The sequence below is a fragment of the Lissotriton vulgaris genome, chromosome 4_1, assembly GCF_964263255.1.
Source record: "Lissotriton vulgaris chromosome 4_1, aLisVul1.2, whole genome shotgun sequence".
In the NCBI taxonomy this organism is placed as follows: domain Eukaryota; kingdom Metazoa; phylum Chordata; class Amphibia; order Caudata; family Salamandridae; genus Lissotriton; species Lissotriton vulgaris.
Genome location: NC_141691.1, coordinates 889,722,305 through 889,740,432, shown reverse-complemented (window position 1 = coordinate 889,740,432; position 18,128 = coordinate 889,722,305). Strand labels below are relative to the sequence as shown.

Genomic DNA, 18,128 nt, shown 5'->3' with positions numbered 1-18,128 from the left:
GGATAAGCAGCATGTATCAAAATCTCTAGTCTCAAAATGTTGCAATGAAGATCCGGCTCCATCAATTGGTGGTTTTCCTGGAAGTGATGGCCGATAACTAGTTGTTCTGGATAGAATGCAATCATTTATCACCATCTTCTAATGAATGTTGCCTAGAATCGACTGTATGGCCTTAAAATGAGAAGACGTGGTGTACAGAACACTAGGCGACAGCGGATAGTTTGGGATGACTCCTGGTAGTAAGTCTAAGAATGAACTACTATCAACAATGGGGACACACTTTCGAAAATGTGAATTGCAGCCCTTAACTAGCACTGAAGACTAAAAATCTGACCCAAGCAAACCATCTCCAGTCCTGGTGATGCTCAGGACTCGGGGAGTCGAGTGACCCACTCAGTTAAATCATGTCTTTCCACCCCTGTGTCAGAGATTGAACTTCAACCGAGTCGATTTGGGTTCTTGATCTCTATTAACTCTTCAAATTAGGCCAAGTGCACTATATTCTCTTAGTATGGGCTGGTTAAACAATGTTGCACAAATATTCCATATGAATCCTGATGGTCAGGCTAAATGATCAGCAAATTACAATAATAACTGGAAACAGGATGATGATGCCCTCACAAGACTGCACAGCACTGGTTTCAAGCTCCGGTATATTGACATCATTTGCATGGGCTAAACAAATATATACATTGTTAATTACCTGGGGGAAAAACAAGCTTCAAATGTACATTAGACTAAAGGGATTAAGTATATGTTCTGCTATATTGTCAAGGGTCCCAAAATATTTGCCACATCTACAATCATAAGCGTTTATTTAAATATTATTGGATGACATCGATATACTAATTTGTAATAAATAGATTATTATTTTTGCCCAAAGGAATTCTATTTGCTGTTTATCCTTTCAATAAAAAACACAAGCAGATGAGCAATTAAGCGAACCTACGTGTCTTTCATCGCCGCTTTCCTTTATTTGAATTGCATTCTTTCTGATAACTGTAAAAAGTATGAAACGGGGCTAAGTCAGGTCAGTTGGAGGTTTGTCTGTGATTAGTGCTTGACAGCTAATCTCTTCAGCTCTTTGTCATCCTTTCTTCTCAGCAGAATTCATGCATGTGCTCCACATGAAGACGACCAGTTCTTTTTCAGAAATCTAACAACATATAATTTTGTCAAATTTACATTCAAATGCAAGGAAAGTTTTTTTGTTCTTAGATTGCACCTGCTTGTTTCTGTTACAATGGACTTAGTGAAGGGAGCCTCACATAAGTGTGACGATAAATACCGCCATTATGTTATTTCACCCATATTTTTGCTACAACAATTTTCTCCAAATGGAGCTTTGTCATTCAAATGTCCCCTGAAGACAGCTATTGTAAGTAGAACTGCTACATAGCCGCACTACACAGCATCAAGTGAACATACAAGAATATTTTTTAACAGGACATTATCATTTACAAATGTTCAAAACCCATTTTATATCAGGGTAACCACATCGTACAAGTCACATGTACTAAGGTGCAGTAGTTCTATTTTTCGTGCCTTTGTATAGAGGGCTGTGAATGGGGGACAGCCATGGGGAATATTAACAATGACCTTGCGTACTGCATTGAATCTACCGGTACACTGATGGAGACACTGTTCCTCAAAGCAGCAACTACAGTAAACTCTTTCAAAACAGTCTCAACAGGGCTGCACAGACTTTTACAAACACACGCGCCATGAGCCAAGCACCACATACAAGATCACCACTACACATTGCCAGTACTAGCTAAACTGTCACACCACCAACATACAAGGCAACACACATTACGAGCAGCACAAACACGTGCGCACACAGCAGATAAACACACCAGGAGAAATGTATTCACTCACCCATCACCACACCCAAGTACGCAAACACACCCACTGGTTAACAGCACAGACTGACATCGAAAATCAAAAGTGGAGAGAAAAAAGCCGCTCTGGGGGTCTCGGAGCTCTTCTTCACAAGCAGTCCCACCAACATTCGGTGAGAAGCTGCCTCCAAGCAGATCTTGAAAAGAAGTGATAGGGGGAGGATGGGGCTGGCTGGGTGGGTGGGAGGTTTGGGATGGAAAAGGGCTTTGACTCCCCCATTGGCTAAGGAAGAGGCAAATTAGGACTGTTTCCCAAAACACTGTGCTACCTACGTGCCTTTAATCTGACTGTTTCCATCACTTCCTTCTCACAACACAATTATTGCTAAGTTTATGAGAAGAAAGCAACAGGATCCAACAGCATCCCAATCGGAATTGGCAGACAGAGACTGAAGATTCATTGGAACACACGCTTTTCCAAATGTACCATGTTGCGCTCAACTACAAACAGTAAACAGACCACATCGTGCTGTCACTGCCTCCATCCCCTTGGCACCGTGCAGGCATCAGTGCCGCCTGGGACCCGCATTGTTCAAAGACACGAGCACAGAGGTCCAGATGCGCACAGCTGGACTGGAGGGCGCAACAATGAACCTGCAGGACACGGACATTATACAGACTGGAGGTTAAAGAACACTTAATGCAGATGGGCAGCCCTCGTAGCCAATCGGGTAGCAGCAAAGTAACGAGACCGGACTTGGGCGCTGTCAGTCTCCTGGGATGCAGCCCACACCTCAGGCGTGAGGCATGCTGAGGATTGTGGTTCTGAACGAACCCTTCCGCTCGTCCAACTCGGCTCTGGGGACTTCCTTTCCCGGCGACCAGAGCACGGTTTATATGGTGCAGTGTAACAGTGGAGGCTTAGTGGGCTGCTAAGGGGGAGTCTGAACGGAGGATACAAGGTAAACTGCTTGGACTGCATCTGGAGAGACTTCCCTAGCTAGGGGTGAGGCTCAGCGGGCAAAGGGTTGAGGTCCGCTCAGTCACTGAAATTAGGCGCAGGGATGTCAGGTCATCCATAGTGTGGGGTCACCCCGGTAGAATAGGGATGTGCTGACCACCTTGACTAAGGGGGTTCTGAAGTTAGGGGCTCCGGGGGCTGTGTAGTTCTTGGAACGGAGGGGCCAGGCAGTGGGGAGCATTGCTAGATAGGGTTGTGGTGGCTTTTCTGTATTTTATTTCAAAGGACCCCCTTGCAGGGGAAGGCTTGTCGTACATTTGTGAAAGGTTCAGGGTCACACGTATGCGTTCGCCTAAGGCGCATTGGAAGTGTGGCGCTCGGACCGCTGCCTGCTCCCTCTCGTTGGATACTTGGGGTCTTACTCTGGGGGGCTGTGTGTGGTAGCGGGCTCTTTAACTATATTCAGCCTTCTCATCAGGTTCCGGAGCAAATGCTGGATCCCTATCTCCCAGGAGTCTACTTTTCCTCTCGTGTGCGCTGTTTTATAAGTGAAGGGTCCCTTTTTTTCCACCCACTCCCCGACTTTGATACATGCATGCAGCAGACCATTTCCTGCCTTCGCACCCCATTCACAGGGCGCTAGTCGCGTAATTATTGGGGTCTCCCAGCCCTGCCTACCCCCATATTGAGGTGGGAGAGCAGAGCATCCTTCCCTTTTCCAGGACTCTGTCCCTTCGCTTCCCGATCATGGTTGGAGCTCCCCCCGGTTTAACACTGGAAGAGCTTTCCCTTCACCCCATGCGTGGTTTAGTTCACGGGAAGGTTTGTGCAGGAGCAGCCTCACTTCTCAGGGGGTGCTCCTTCCGCGAGCCTCTAGGTCACGTTTTGATACGAGTGCTTGTAGAGCTTTCCTCCTGTTCCCTGCCTGAGTTGAGTGCGGGGTCAGTCTCGAACACGTAGGTTGCTGATGAAGTTCCACTTTTCTGGGGCAGTAAGTTGATGCCAAACTTGCCCTCCAGGTGTTTAGATGTCTGACAGTATTCCGATTGAAGTGCAGGGGGAATCTCGCATCACAAGTTCCATTCATTTCGAATATGTAACGTACCCTAGCTTTATAGAGAGCTCATTTATTCAGACGATCTCTTGTCTTTATGAGGCCATGTGTTTGAAACACATGGCCCCATAAAGATAAGAAATCGCTTACAACAGCTGTTATGCAGCTAGCCCATCCAAGTGGGCCGTCTCAAAAGTAGGAAAGAACACGTCACAAAGACCTCTTTTCCAATGGCTGGCCACCGTTTAGCATAAACGGTGACGCCGGCCAATGGAAAGGAGGGGCGGGGTTTGAAGCCCTTGACTGAAACTCCTCCAAAACATAAAATCTCCCCGAGCGAGCTGCACATGTGCGCAGCCACGCCAGCCGAGACCTAAAAAGGAATACGTCCGTCTGTCATACCACTAGTGTTCATGTAAAGTGCTCTGATACAGGGGTGTGGAATTTAACAAAACATCTATTTGTCCCTGAGGCAGGTTGCTTCTTAAATCTACTTGTCCTGTAACAAAATCCACTTGTTCCTTTGGTACCATGGAGTGCAGCGACAAATTATGGCAGCCATCTCATTATGTAAGAGAACTGATATAGCCTCTCTGATTATGCCAGGGCACTTGCCGGACTCACGCCACCTGCACCCATCGCCTTGCCGGGATTCATTTCACGTGCTCGAATAGCCAGCAGCAACTGGACCCCTGCCATTTTGGCACCCCCAATCAGCTGAAAGGATACACCCTGTAGCCTTCAAACCTACCGCTGCTCCATCTGTAGCTCCTCCCCCTTGAGGACCTTACTCCATGCGCCCAGTTTGGCCTGCAGTAACCAGACCCTCATGTCAGGAGACCTCAGTTTTTCAATGGACATACCCTGACGCTTCCTATCAAACCGCTGATCTTATCTCAATTTCCCCACTTGGACCTATTACATTCAGGGAACTCAATTGGTGCACTAACACCGGATTTCCTCCTCCCTTCACCTGAGACCACCCAGTCCCTGCCGCGCTTCACACATTGCCACACTGTTATGTAATTATCTGTAACCTGGTACTGATGATGGCCTAACATTGTAAATAGGCCAAAACGCCGTCGACTTTTACAGAGAAATGTATGCCGCCTCTCTAGTGTTTGCCCATTTAAATCACTCTACATTTATTTGCATTTAATTTATGGGCATTACTACGAATACACCTTCTATATAATTTGTTTTGTTGTGCACCCCCCTGCACACTGTATATACTTCCTCACTTGTCATTTGCGCCGTTCACCCTTTCACGAGCACTTGTGCACAGTATAACACTGGTTCCATGCCCTTTAATGTAACAGAGTGCTTTCTTTACCTTTAAATACCGTATTTTCCGGCGTATAAGACGACCCGGCGTATAAGACGACCCCCCACTTTGCTTGATCAAATTTAGGTTTTGTGCTATACTCGCCGTATAAGACTACCCCAAGAATACCCCCACTTCCAGCACAGTCCAACGCTCTACTTGTACCTTGTACGCTTTTATAACCTGCACACTTATCACTTTTTTCTCTTGTAATGTACCGATTGCTACCTCATGTATTTTGGTTGCTCGCTATTGTCACTTTTGAACCATGTAACTTAGGCGGGAAATGTTTCTTCCACCTTGCTTGTATGCTGGGAATATTGCAAGCCTACCGTAATCTCTCCACCCGCTAGTCCTCCGAGTACGCTCAGCTTACCGCAGTGAAGCAGCTCCAGGGCCCGGCGGCGTCCTCCGACTCCGTGGATGCTATCGCGGATCCTCAGCGTTGTCCACCGATGCAATGCTCCGGCGGGAATCCTCCGGCATTATGGCTGCCAATTTCTGCGGGAGGCCTCGGGGTTACCCACCAGGCAGTAGGGGCGAAGTTGGAGCGAAGTTGCGGCTTGAAAGCCAATTGTGCGCGGGAGCCCCCAGGATGCAATGCTCTTCAACTCTTCACCTCTGTGGCTGGCGGGCGGATTAGAGCCACCCTCCCCCACCTCCGGCTGGATTAGAGCCACCCTCCCCCACCTCTGGCTGGGCCGGAAGCGCGAGAACCTTCAGGAGTAGTCCGCGCTGTTGAAAAAAACCACGAAAACAAACAGTCTAATTTTGTATCCGGCGTATAAGACGACCCCCAACTTTTCAGAAAATTTTAAGGGGTTAAAAGGTCGTCTTATACGCCGGAAAATACGGTATATGGCATTATATACAAACGTTTTTCTTGTCTCTACAAATTATTGTCTCCCTGTTTTCTTTCTGTACTCATAGCAATTAGTTGTGCTCTCTTAGATATTGCCTGATAAAAACTCCCTATGAGACATTGTTCTATTTTGCACAGGGCTCATTCCATAGTAGTGTTTGAATACTTGCAATCCCCTTATATTGCCACGTTTCGGCAGGTCTACATACTGGGGCTGAAGGTAGTGGTAAGCAATAGATCCAGGGTTAGAATGCCCTTTTGAGTCTGTGCAAACCTACTAACTTGCATGTTTTAAGACTTTTTAACAACTTTCCTCTAATTTGTTCCCATACTGAGAACGTTGGCAATTTACTCCTGACAATGGCAGACGTAAACCTACTTCCAGAGTTGGGGGAAAAAGTGGTTGGAGGGAAAGTGAACTTGCAAACACTCAGATTTTGCATGAGCAAATCTACACATGCATATTTGCTCATGCTAAAATGCAGTTCACATATATTTTCTAGAAGTGCTATTTCTTGTCCTACCTCTGTAAATTCTTGTTCACGAAAGCCGTATAGCTACACTTAAAGCAAAGACATTTACCATAGGTGCACTTTTGAGACTTTCTTTAATAATTGGGCCGCTAATTTGGTCTGGCATTGACCATGACCTTTTGAGTTTACTAGAATTCTGTCTCTCTTTCTCTGTATCGTCTGGCTTCACTGTGAGTTACAGCATTCTGCTCTTTCACAAGGAGCATATCAGAATACAAAGTAGTTTTGTTCAGTGCCAGTAACTACTGTGTCAGTGTGTGTTTTTTGAGACCAAAAACAACTTTTGCTTTGCCAATGTTTGGTATAATGGTGAGGGTCCGGCAGCTCCAACACCAATAAGGTTTTACAAAAACCATGACAAAACAAGTCATAAATTGACAAAACCAAAAAGCTGACCACCAATTTCAGACCTACAGGCTTTGCCAATGCTTGTTGATTTTTGTTTCCCATATCTTATTGAAACTCGTTCCACTGATTTCCCATTATGAATATTTTTGGGAAATACTAGCATGCATCAATGCATTACTAAATGATGCTGCAAAGAAATGGTACCTATAATTTTACAGTGGTTTAGTGAAAAAAAAATTCCTGCTTTAATTTTTTATGAACATTTTATTTTGAAAGCAAAGAATCATCAATCTTGCTTTCAAGCTTCAGCAACTATTTGCATCACATCAGAGAGCATTCTGGGAGCATTATACATAGTCTCATATTGCTAAACTTTGACACCGTATGTACACATTTTTATACAGGAACCACTGTCAGTAGTGCCGTCAGAGCTTACAACATTTACTTAGATCACCCACCCTAATAATAAAGGCTTTCAATTAATGAACCATAAATACAAGTTTAAAAAGCATTAACATATGGACAAAAATAGTACCTCGTTGTTTCCAATGGGTATTGACCTAACACTGGTCTAAATTGAACAGAGCACAGCGTTAACAATCTGGCAGAAACAACCCAATGAAAACCTGCATTCACAACCAAAAAAATACTTCTTCACATCAAGATGGACCTGAATAACCATACAAACCTTCCAAATGATACAAACCCTTCTTACAACCCACATATCCTTGACACTCACAACTCCAAAGACCCCTATCGAGATCTTAAAAAATCAATTCCTTACACCGGTTTTATAACTACATTAGCATATAGTCTCACCAATATCACGCATCATGATACACCCACCTTCTACCACACAACCAATTTCACTAGACAGTGTTGAACACTCCTCGGTGACTTCTGCCAAATCAAAGGTAAGTTGGTCTAACCCAAGCTTAACTAAAGACGAAATGATGCATAATGTTTGCTAGCACTGTTGCCAGCTTCATCATTAACACACAGATCGCTGAAAAGGTCCTAATTCATTTAAAAAAGCCAGTGCCTATTTGTATATTGAAACAAACACCAGCTCAGCCCCAAGTGCTAGGCAACTGCTGCCATACGTCCAAACTATGAACCTGATAATTCCATGGAAAACCTACCAAATTCTGTACCCCTTCAAACATCACCACTCGGGAGGCCATCCTTGCTCATGCAGAGAATAACTCCTTTAATATATGCATCCTCTAAAACGTGTTCTCCTTTAATATAGTCACAAACTGAACCCTACTAAAAAATTAAAAACTGCCATCAGTGGTACACGTCAAACTGTACTGAGAACAAGTCTTCATTAGCAACTATGGGCAAGTGTCAATTTATAAACAAATCAAATGGAGGAGTGCCACCTGTTAGGCGAGACAGTGAAAGTCTCTGCGCCTGAAGCTTAAGGCTTACTCTAGCACTTGTGCCCAACCTTAATGTAGGACATAGCATGTCCTTTTAGAAGACCCCTCACTCACCAACCTAGTTGGTGACATGTTTCATCATTTGGGTCCCACCCCGAAGGCCGAGTGCCAACAGGGTGTGCTACGTCACCTGATTACAGTGGAGCGGGTATTTTGTCTTTTATATGTGCAGTGATAAAAGGGTAAGTGATTTAAAAAGGGGCCAGAACTACTCACTTCAAGACTTTATTCCTGAGTGACTGGACACCTTGATAAAAGAAGTGTAACACCTTTGTCTAATTAAGTAGACTGTGGTGTTAAAGACGTGTAGTGATGATAAAATAGCGACGTGTGCTATGTGATTAAAATATGGGTCTTAGGTCTACATGTTTCAACCTCTTATAATTGTGGGTTTTCATCAGGACCAAAAGGAAAAAAGTGAAGGGGACCTGGGTGGTATGCACACGCTAAGGTGCGCCCTGACCTCGATCCGTGATAGATGGGAACACAAAATTGTGTCCCTACACAAAATGTAATATTTTCCCCACTCTGGAAGAAAAACTCATCTAGCGGTGAGAAACCGCCTCATGGGCGTTCGTGGTCCAAAAGGCGAGGCTCGCGTAATTTGCGGCTTCTTTTCCTTGGATTGGTAACCTACTTGGTTCCAGCAACGATCCGCCCCGTGGTAAGTGTCAATTTATCCATAGCTAAGAATTGCATTATATCACCTGGATCTTCTGCCACTCTACTTACACCTTTCCCCTTGTCCATAGCCTCTCTTTGTTTGCTCTTACGCGGATGACACTGCAAGTGTATATCCTGTTCTGTGGCCTCCAGGGTTGGTATTTGAGCACCTTTTAAACCACAACTGCCCTAAAACATTAATGCCAAAGAGCCCTAAAAATAAATGGTTAATATTCGATTCCATGTGTATAGCACCTGCTACAGGCTCCTCTATGGCGGAACCCCTAAAAACGATACTCACAACCTATTTCAACCACTGTGACTATTAGCTGAAGATATCGGAGCCTCAACCCAGATGAACAGAGTGATCACAGAGGCAGCGTTGAAAGACAACTCAGAGGAAGACTCCAGCTGAGCTTGGTGCAGCTCTTGTTGATACTTTACCAGTTGAAGATTGACTACACCAACATCCTCTTCTTTTCTCTTCCTTAACACATACCTCACCACACTAACAAAACATCCTTTTTTAGAAAATATGCTGGCCTACAAAACTAGAAGATGCGCAAGTAATATATAAAAAAAACTCTACTGCAGGAGTAACATACCAAGATCTTGAACCCCAGATCAATAAACAAAACACGACGCATAACGAAGGAAAGGACCAGATCACAAAATCAATAACAGAGCATCAAATTCCAAATCAGACTCCAGACTGCAAGTAAAACCTGAGCTCTAAGAATGAAATGCAGCAAGATTCCCACAGTGATACAAATCATTACCATGGCATGAGCGCTATATAAATATTTCCAATGTAATATTAAATAACATTATGTAAGTAACAGTGTTATTACATTTTATTGTGTTGTACACAATCCTGCTACCATGTGTGACAAATTGGCCCTTTACAAAACAAACGAAACTGCACAAAAGAGGCCTGGACCAGGATTGGGCATATAACAATCAAATTATATAATAGCTTCTACCAGGTCCTTGCAAGTATCAGACACTAATGTTAAAGATCATACATAGTAAACACAACGGGGAAGAAGGGTCAGAGGGAAATATTTAAAGACCTGCCCAGGGTGGGGTCCCCCCACCAGTAAATGCAAGAAACAGGTCATTTTTGTTAATACCCCGTCAACTTTGTTGTTACAAAGCATTGGCAAACGTCCCCTGATTTGTTGAGCAGCCGTTTTGCCAGTTTATTCTCTGGAGCATAATAGGCCCACTTATAGACCCCCAGTGTGTGTTTTTTGTTTCTTGCAAAGATCATAAATACCAGAATCACAATTCAGCTCTATAGTGGGTGTTAATCACAAAGCAAGGCAATAAAAAGATGCAAATATACTTTTGTAGGGTTGCTTCTACATTTTGGAGTAGATTGCCACCTTAAACGATAATCACAGAAGCACTTCTGGAAATACAAGTCAGACACCCGGTACTATTCTCACTGGGCATAGTTTCCGCATAGAGAATTTACCCTTGGTGGAGAATCGTGATGCTTTGGAGATGTGGACTGGTACACAACTGTGTATTGCTCTACACACGGAAGACACGATTCCCAGTGGCGAAACCATGTCACCTAAAATCTCATGAAACATGTGTGTTCCTTTGCCTTTCTCTTCCTGTAAATGCATTTTATTATGGCATCTAATAGCAGTAGTTTTTGTTTGAAAGTTTATGATTAAAAAGAAAATCCTGCAAACTGTTTGTGAATACTCACAAACATAGGTGTTTGTGGGTGTTCTTTTAATGTTATAGAGACAACTTCTGTGGAATGTGATATGCGGTATTTCATTCAGAATTTATGCCAATGAAAAATTCAACATGTTAGCGAAATAGCCACTCTCATAAGTGCAGTTTCCCAGTTCACATTTCCAATTGAATATGCTACTTACCAGTATGCATCTGTTCTTGGCATGTAGGGCTGCTAACATTCATATCTTTGCATTAGATCGCCACCTAGTGTTGGGTCCGGATGATCGCACATTGTTGTCCTGGAAGAGTCTTCGAAGTATCCTGAGATGGGTGGCTCCTCCCCTGGACTACAGTGCGCATGGGCATCGGCTCCATCCCCAGATTGTTTTTCGCCATTGTGGCAGAGGATGGAGTGGCAAGTGTAAAGGATGTCCATGCTAATGATTGAATACAATAGTATATCTGCAGCTGCGACAGGCACCGGGGAGGAGGGTGGGCGATATGAATGTTAGCAGCCCTACATGCCAAGAACAGATGCATACTGGTAAGTAGCATATTCAGTTCGAGGCATGTGGGCTGCTAAATTCATATCTTTGCATAGAATACATAGCAGTCCCTCCATCAGCGGCGGTTGCCCGTGCCAGCTGCAGAAACCTGAAAAAGTGTCTTGAGAACAGCCTGTCCTACAGCCGCTTGCTGTTTGGAATGTACATCAACACAGTAGTGTTTTGTAAAGGTATGTGGTGTAACCCACGTGGCTGCTCTGCAAATATCCTCTAGAGGAATGTTTCCAAGGAAAGCCATGGATGCCCCCAACTTGCGTGTGGAGTGTGCCTTTGGGGGTATTGTTAAAGTGCGCTTGGCTTTATGATAACAGATTTGGATGCACTTAACAATCCATCTGGCTATTCCTGCTTTGGAAATTGGGTTGCCTTTGTGTTGTGGTGAGAAGGCAACAAAGAGTTGTTTTGTCTTCCTAAAGTGTTGTGTCCTGTCTATGTAGTACATCAATGCCCTCCGTACGTCTAAGGTATGGAGCATCCTCTCCGCCACTGTTTGTGGATTTTGGAAGAATGCAGGCAAATCGATAGTTTGGTTGAGATGAAAGTGTGACACCACCTTTGGAAGGAATTTGGGGTTAGTACGTAGTACCACCCTATTTGGATGAATCTGGATGAAAGGCTCTTGTATCGTGAGTGCTTGCAACTCACTTACGCGTCTTAGTGACGTAATGGCAATTAGGAAAGCAACTTTCCACGTTAGGAATTGCAGTTCGCACGAGTGCATTGGCTCAAACGGTGGTCCCATCAGCCTGGTGAGGACCACATTGAGGTTCCACACGGGAGCTGGCGGTGTTCTTGGGGGAATGACTCGTTTCAGGCCTTCAAGAAACGCTTTAATGGCAGGCACCCTGAAGACTGAGAGATGCTGCCTATTCTGAAGGTAAGCTGCGATGGCGGATAGATGTATCCGAATAGAAGTGTACGCTAGTTTGCACTTGTAAAGGTGTAACAGATAGCAAATGATGTTAGGGATAGACGCATCGAGCGGGTTTATGTCATTGTTTGCACAGTAAATGACAAAACGCTTCCATTTCGCGGCATAGCATGCTCTGGTTGACGGCTTCCTCGCCTCCTTGATGATGTTCATGCATTCAGGAGGTAGGTTCAGGTATCCAAACTCTAAGACTTCAGGAGCCAGATCGCTAGGTTGAGCTGTTGCGGATCTGGATGCTGAATTTCTCCATGGTTCTGCGTCAGAAGTCTGGGCGTGAGGCGCAGTCTTTGATGCGGGACCACTGAGAGCTCGAGGAACGTGGTGTACCATGCTTGGCGCGCCCACGTTGGAGCAACTAGGATGAGTGTCATGGAGTGTTGCCGTAGTTTCCTCGCCACCAGTGGTATCAGGGGTGTCGGGGGAAAAGCGTAAGCAAATTTGCCTGACCAGTTCATCCATATCGCATTGCCCTGCGATTGGGGGTGTGGGAACCTGGCGGCGAAGCTTTGGCATTTTGCGTTCTCCCTTGTGGCGAACAGGTCTATGTCTTGACGCCCCCACCTTTGGAAGTACGGCTGGAGTACCGATGGATGTATCTCCCACTCGTGCATTTGATGACTGTGTCTGCTGAGCAGATCCGCCATCTGATTGTCCTTCCCCGGGAGGTGTTCTGCCATGAGGAAGATGTTCCTCTGAATGGCCCACTTCCACATGCTCTGAGCCAGGTGAGACAGCTGTGGTGAGTGGGTGCCCCCCTGTTTTTGGATGTAGTACATCGCGGTCATGTTGTCCGTCCGGACTAACACCACTTTGTTGCACAGATGTACAATGAAGGACTTGAGTGCCATGAAGATCGCCATCAGTTCTAGATAGTTGATGTGCATCTTCTGTTGCTGCGTCGTCCATAGTCCCTGCACTGTGTAAGTGAGCAGGTGTGCTCCCCATCCCTGGAGAGATGCGTCCGTTGTCAGGATAACCTGTGGCACTGGCTCCTGGAACAGTCGGCCCTTGCAAAGGTTGTGTGGAGTCCACCAATGCAGAGAGTTGTATGCCCGACTGGTAACCAACACTAGGTCTGTTAATTGTCCCTGAGCCTGTGTCCACTGATTTGCTAAGCACTCCTGGAGCGGGCGCATATGCAACCGTGCGTGAGGGACTATGAAGATGCAGGAGGCCATCATGCCTATCAACTGCATGAACACTCTTGCTGGAAGCGAGTGTCCCGGTCTGAACTTCTGTATTAAGGACTGCATGCCGTCTATCCTGACCTGGTTTGGTTGTGCCGAGGCCGTCAGGGTGTTGATTGTCGCACCCAGAAACTGCCGGACGTGTGCCGGCTGAAGGTGTGACTTCGGGTAATTCAACGAGAAACCCAGGTCGTGAAGGAGGTGAATGGTAGTCGCCATGTTTGCGGCGCACTGCTGTTCCGATCTGGCTTGAACGAGCCAGTCGTCGAGGTAGGGGTAGACATGGATGTTCTGCCTCCTGAGGTGCGCTGCTACAGTCGCCAGACACTTGGTAAAGACCCTTGGGGCAGTTGTGACTCCGAAGGGTAGGACTTTGAACTGATAATGCGTGCCCTGGATAGTGAACCTGAGGTACTTTCTGTGGGACGGATGTAACGGAATGTGGAAATAAGCATCCTTGAGATCCAAGGTTGCTAAGAAGTCTCCTTTGTTTAACATAGGAAGAATCTTTTGCAGTGTGAGCATGTGGAAATGCTCTGACAGTATGTACAGATTGAGGGGACGGAGATCCAGAATTGGCCGTAGAGATCCATCCTTTTTTGGAATGAGGAAGTACAGAGAATAAACCCCTGTGCCTTCCTCCCCCACTGGCACGAGCTCGATTGCCCCTTTTTGCAGCATCACCAACACTTCCTGCTGCAATAAGTGCAAGTGCTCTGCGGACATAGGCCTTTGCCTTGGTGGAATGTTGGGTGGAGTGGACTTTAACTCTAGACAATAACCGTACTGGATAAGCTGTCGCACCCACCTGTCTGTGGTGATGTTGGTCCAGACGGGCAGGAACTGTTGTATTCTCCCCCCGACAGGTGTTAAATGGTCGGGGGGCAGTGACAGAGAGTCACTGGTTGCTTGGGGCAGAGGAGCGTGAATTGTTGCCTCCTTTGCCACGTCCTTTGTTGCTGTTTCCCCTGTAGCCCCTCTTGTTTTGTTTGGGGTACGAGGACTGTGCTCCACCTCTAGGGAACTGTGACTGTTGACCCATCTGTCCTCTGGTGACTCCACGGGCACCTGAGCGACGAAAATTATTGCCCCGAAACTGCTGAGATTGTAGGGCCCCCATCGATTTAGCAGTTTCAGTGTCCTTTTTAATCTTTTCCAGGGTGGTGTCAACATCTGGACCAAACAGTCTATCCGGATTGACTGGTTGATTAAGTATGGTTGTTTGAATGTCAGGTTTGAACCCCGATATGCGGAGCCAAGCCTGTCTTCTGAGCATGACACTGGTGTTAACGGCCCTAGCGGCTGTGTCCGCGACATCAAGTGCGCACTTTATGGCCGCGTTGGAGATCAGTTGTCCCTCTTGTATAATCATTTTGGTGCCTTCTTGAAACTGCGGAGGCAGGTGTTCTACAATCTGCTCTAGTGTGTCGTAATGCGATCGATCATAACGTGCCAGTAGTGCCTGTGTATTTGCAATACGCCAGAAATTGGCAGCCTGTGCAGCCACTCTTTTGCCTCCTGCCTCTAGCACTTTGGACTCCTTATCCGGGGGAGGAGCTTCACCCGTTGTTTGGGAGTTGGCCCTCTTGCGTGCATTTGCTACCACCAAGGAGTCAAGCGGCAACTGTCCTCGAATGTATGCAGGGTCTGCAGGCGCTGGTCTGTACTTTTTTTCAATACGTGGGTTGACCACCCTCGCCCTGGTAGGCTCTTTAAAGATGTCCGCAGCATGCTTGAGGACCCCTTTGAGCATAGGCAGTGTCTTTACATTTCTTTCCGAAACTGAAAACGTGTCGAATAGAAAGTCTTCCTCAACTGGGTCAGCATGCATGTCCACATCATGATTAGCAGCTGCCCTCTCAATTAGTGCATGAAAACCTGCCGAATCCTCCGTAGGGGATGCACGTGTACTGAAGGACTGTGGGTCTTGCCCCACATCTTGGTTGCCTTGGTCCCCAATGCCATAATAAGAATCTGGCTGTGCATCAGGTTCATTTACTGGGAACGTGTATTGTTCATCTTCACCATAGTCCCCACTGTCAGAGTGGTCTGGAGACGGTGTTGGGCTCCTTCCCAGAGGAGGCAGAATAGGTTCCATGAGGACAGAGGCGTCCTGTGGAAACTTCTTCTTCTTTAGGGGAATGACGTAGGATTCCACCGGCTGCGAAGTGATCTTTCTTTTATAAAGGGTTAACTTCCCCGTGTCCGCGTCTATAAAACACTCCGAATCCTCTTCGGGGTCGAGCACTTGACCCGAAGATGTCCCCGCCGTAGAAGAATCCGACTTCTTTGGCGTCGATTTCGAGGAAAAGGCCTTTGGCACCACTTTTGGCGGTAGAAGGAAGAGGAGCTTGCTTGCCGGCTTGACCGGGACATCTGCCGCCTTCTGCGTCGATGGCGTTGGCGTCGACGAGGAAAAAACCTTGTCCTTAATTCTTTGTAGTGAAGCAGCCACGAGAGATGCGTCGGTGACCGATGTCTTTGGCACCGACGGGGTGGCCTTGCCTTCGGATGCGACGTTCCGTAGGTCTTTTAGAGGGATGGACGGCGCCGACCCCGAGTCCCTGGAGCGATGCGCAGATGTCCCCGTTGGAGCCGGTGCTGCGTCGGTTGCTTTAGCAGGCGCGCTTGTCTTGTGCGTGCCACCCTTCTTAGAGGATCTCTCCTCTGGCGCCGATTTCGACCCTGTGGAATCGCCGTGTTTCTTCGACTTCTGCGGACCGGAGGTCGACGGAGTCGATGAGGCCGCCGGTTTACTTGTTTTTGCCGTTGCGACCGCCATCTTAGGGACGTTCGAGTCCTTCACTTTCGGTTTCGGTTTCGGGTCGGCCATTTTAGGTGCAGTCGAGACCGTTGCTTTCAGTTTCGGTTTCGAAACCCTAGGCGCAGCAAGTATGTCCGTGGCCGGGCCGACAGGCGGGGCCGTGGCTTGCGCTACAGGGTCTTGGGTAAGGCCGACAGGCGATCCCGCGACCCCCTCCTGATGTTCTTCAACTTCGGGGCATAGCTCGTCCCCTGAGCTATCTTCCTCGGCCCCATAAACCATCGCGTCGTCCCCTACCTCGTCGACGTATTCAAGGCCCTGACCCACGACTCCGTCGTCGTCATATTCCGGATCGGCCTCGACCTCCGTCTCAGGCGGGGAGATTTGAAGATGATGGCTCTGGTCCTCTTCTTCTTGGTCGCCGAAGATGTTATCTGGATCCGGGGCCGCCTGCTTGGCCACAAGGCGCACCGCGCGCCGAATCGTGAGAGTTTTCTTCGACCTGAACTTCGCACAGGCCCGGCAACTTCCTTCGTCATGGTCTGGCGAAAGGCACTTATTACATACCGGGTGTACATCTATATGTGGGTATTTGGACCCACAGAGCGGACAGAGTTTAAACGGACTCCGCTCCATGTTGGGAACTTAGTGTCGAGTCGCGATGAGAAGGCCTCGATGTCCGAAGAGTTGTAAGAAACTCCGGTGATTCCGGCTCCGAGAGACGGAAGAAACTCGAGACCGTACGCAAACAATACCGACGTGAAGAACCCAAAGCCTTTTGGCCGTAAAAAATGATGTTTATTCGGTTCCGACGGAGAGACGTCGAGACCGCATCCGAACCCAATGGCGGAAAAAAACAATCTGGGGATGGAGCCGATGCCCATGCGCACTGTAGTCCAGGGGAGGAGCCACCCATCTCAGGATACTTCGAAGACTCTTCCAGGACAACAATGTGCGATCATCCGGACCCAACACTAGGTGGCGATCTAATGCAAAGATATGAATTTAGCAGCCCACATGCCTCGAACACACTAGATTCTGTGAAATCAGGATGTGGAATTTCAAATTGTTTTTTTTAGCACCCAAGTTAATTATTGTGTAGAAATACATTTATGAATCCGGCACCTAAGTTAAACTTTGGTGTAGAAATACATTTGAGAATCACGCCCACAGTGTTGATGTTTCAAAAGGCGTAGTACATAATGTTAAAATACTCTAGTGACTTGCGACTTTCACTCCCAAAGAGAGAAGACATCAGGAAGCCATTAAAATAAAGCACATAATTCCCAAACTATTTTTGCAAACCTAAATTCAAATTAAATATTTGAAGTGCACAAAAATGTGCATGTAATTCCCACCTACTGATATGAAGTTTCATTCTCAACTGAGACTTATGCCCGGAGATGGACTGATTTAGAATAATGTACTAGAATGGTGAATTTTCCAAAATTGGCAGAGTAAAGTTAGGGGCAATGTAGTGGAAATAAGTTAGAGGTGGAAATAGCTATTCTGAAAGGAATGGACGTTCACGAAGATGGCACTTGATGGTAATTTAGACACATTTTTGCATTGCCATTTACACTCTAAAAATGCAAATAAATCGACTCCAAACTGACATGCTTCACTTTATTTTTTAAAGTGGAAAAGAGTTAGGGGCAAGAGGATTAGCATGGTTAACATTTTTAGAGAGGAAAAGATTTATGTGCAAGTGGTTTTATTATCAGTAAAGTTGTGGTCCTGGAGAATAAAAAAAATTGAAGTGTAAATGCAAAATTCGACTAAACTTACTCCTGCAGATTTTCTAACCAGTAAGAAATCTGCATATGTGTAGGAAGGCAGAAGACATTTTTGTGAATCTTAACGACTTCAGAAATCTATTATGTAGTAAAAGTTAGGCCAGACTTTCCATGCAGAGGCCACTTTTTCTTTTCTTAATAACAATGGCACCGTT

General features: G+C 46.3%; 2 protein-coding genes across 2 annotated transcripts in view; both read right to left on the bottom strand.

Moving 5' to 3' along the window:
• Positions 1 to 18,128, bottom strand: part of PTPRM (protein tyrosine phosphatase receptor type M) — a 1,525,420-nt gene that overhangs the window by 726,527 nt on the left and 780,765 nt on the right. The window lies entirely within an intron of this gene.
• LOC147722689 (uncharacterized) lies at positions 1,088 to 17,063 on the bottom strand. The gene is made up of 3 exons (XM_086966581.1): positions 16,475 to 17,063; positions 15,662 to 16,393; positions 1,088 to 1,156 (listed from the first exon to the last, which is right to left on the bottom strand). The coding sequence occupies exons 1-3, from the start codon at positions 16,811 to 16,813 to the stop codon at positions 1,088 to 1,090; spliced, it is 1,140 nt and encodes a 379-aa protein (XP_086822707.1). The 5' UTR covers positions 16,814 to 17,063.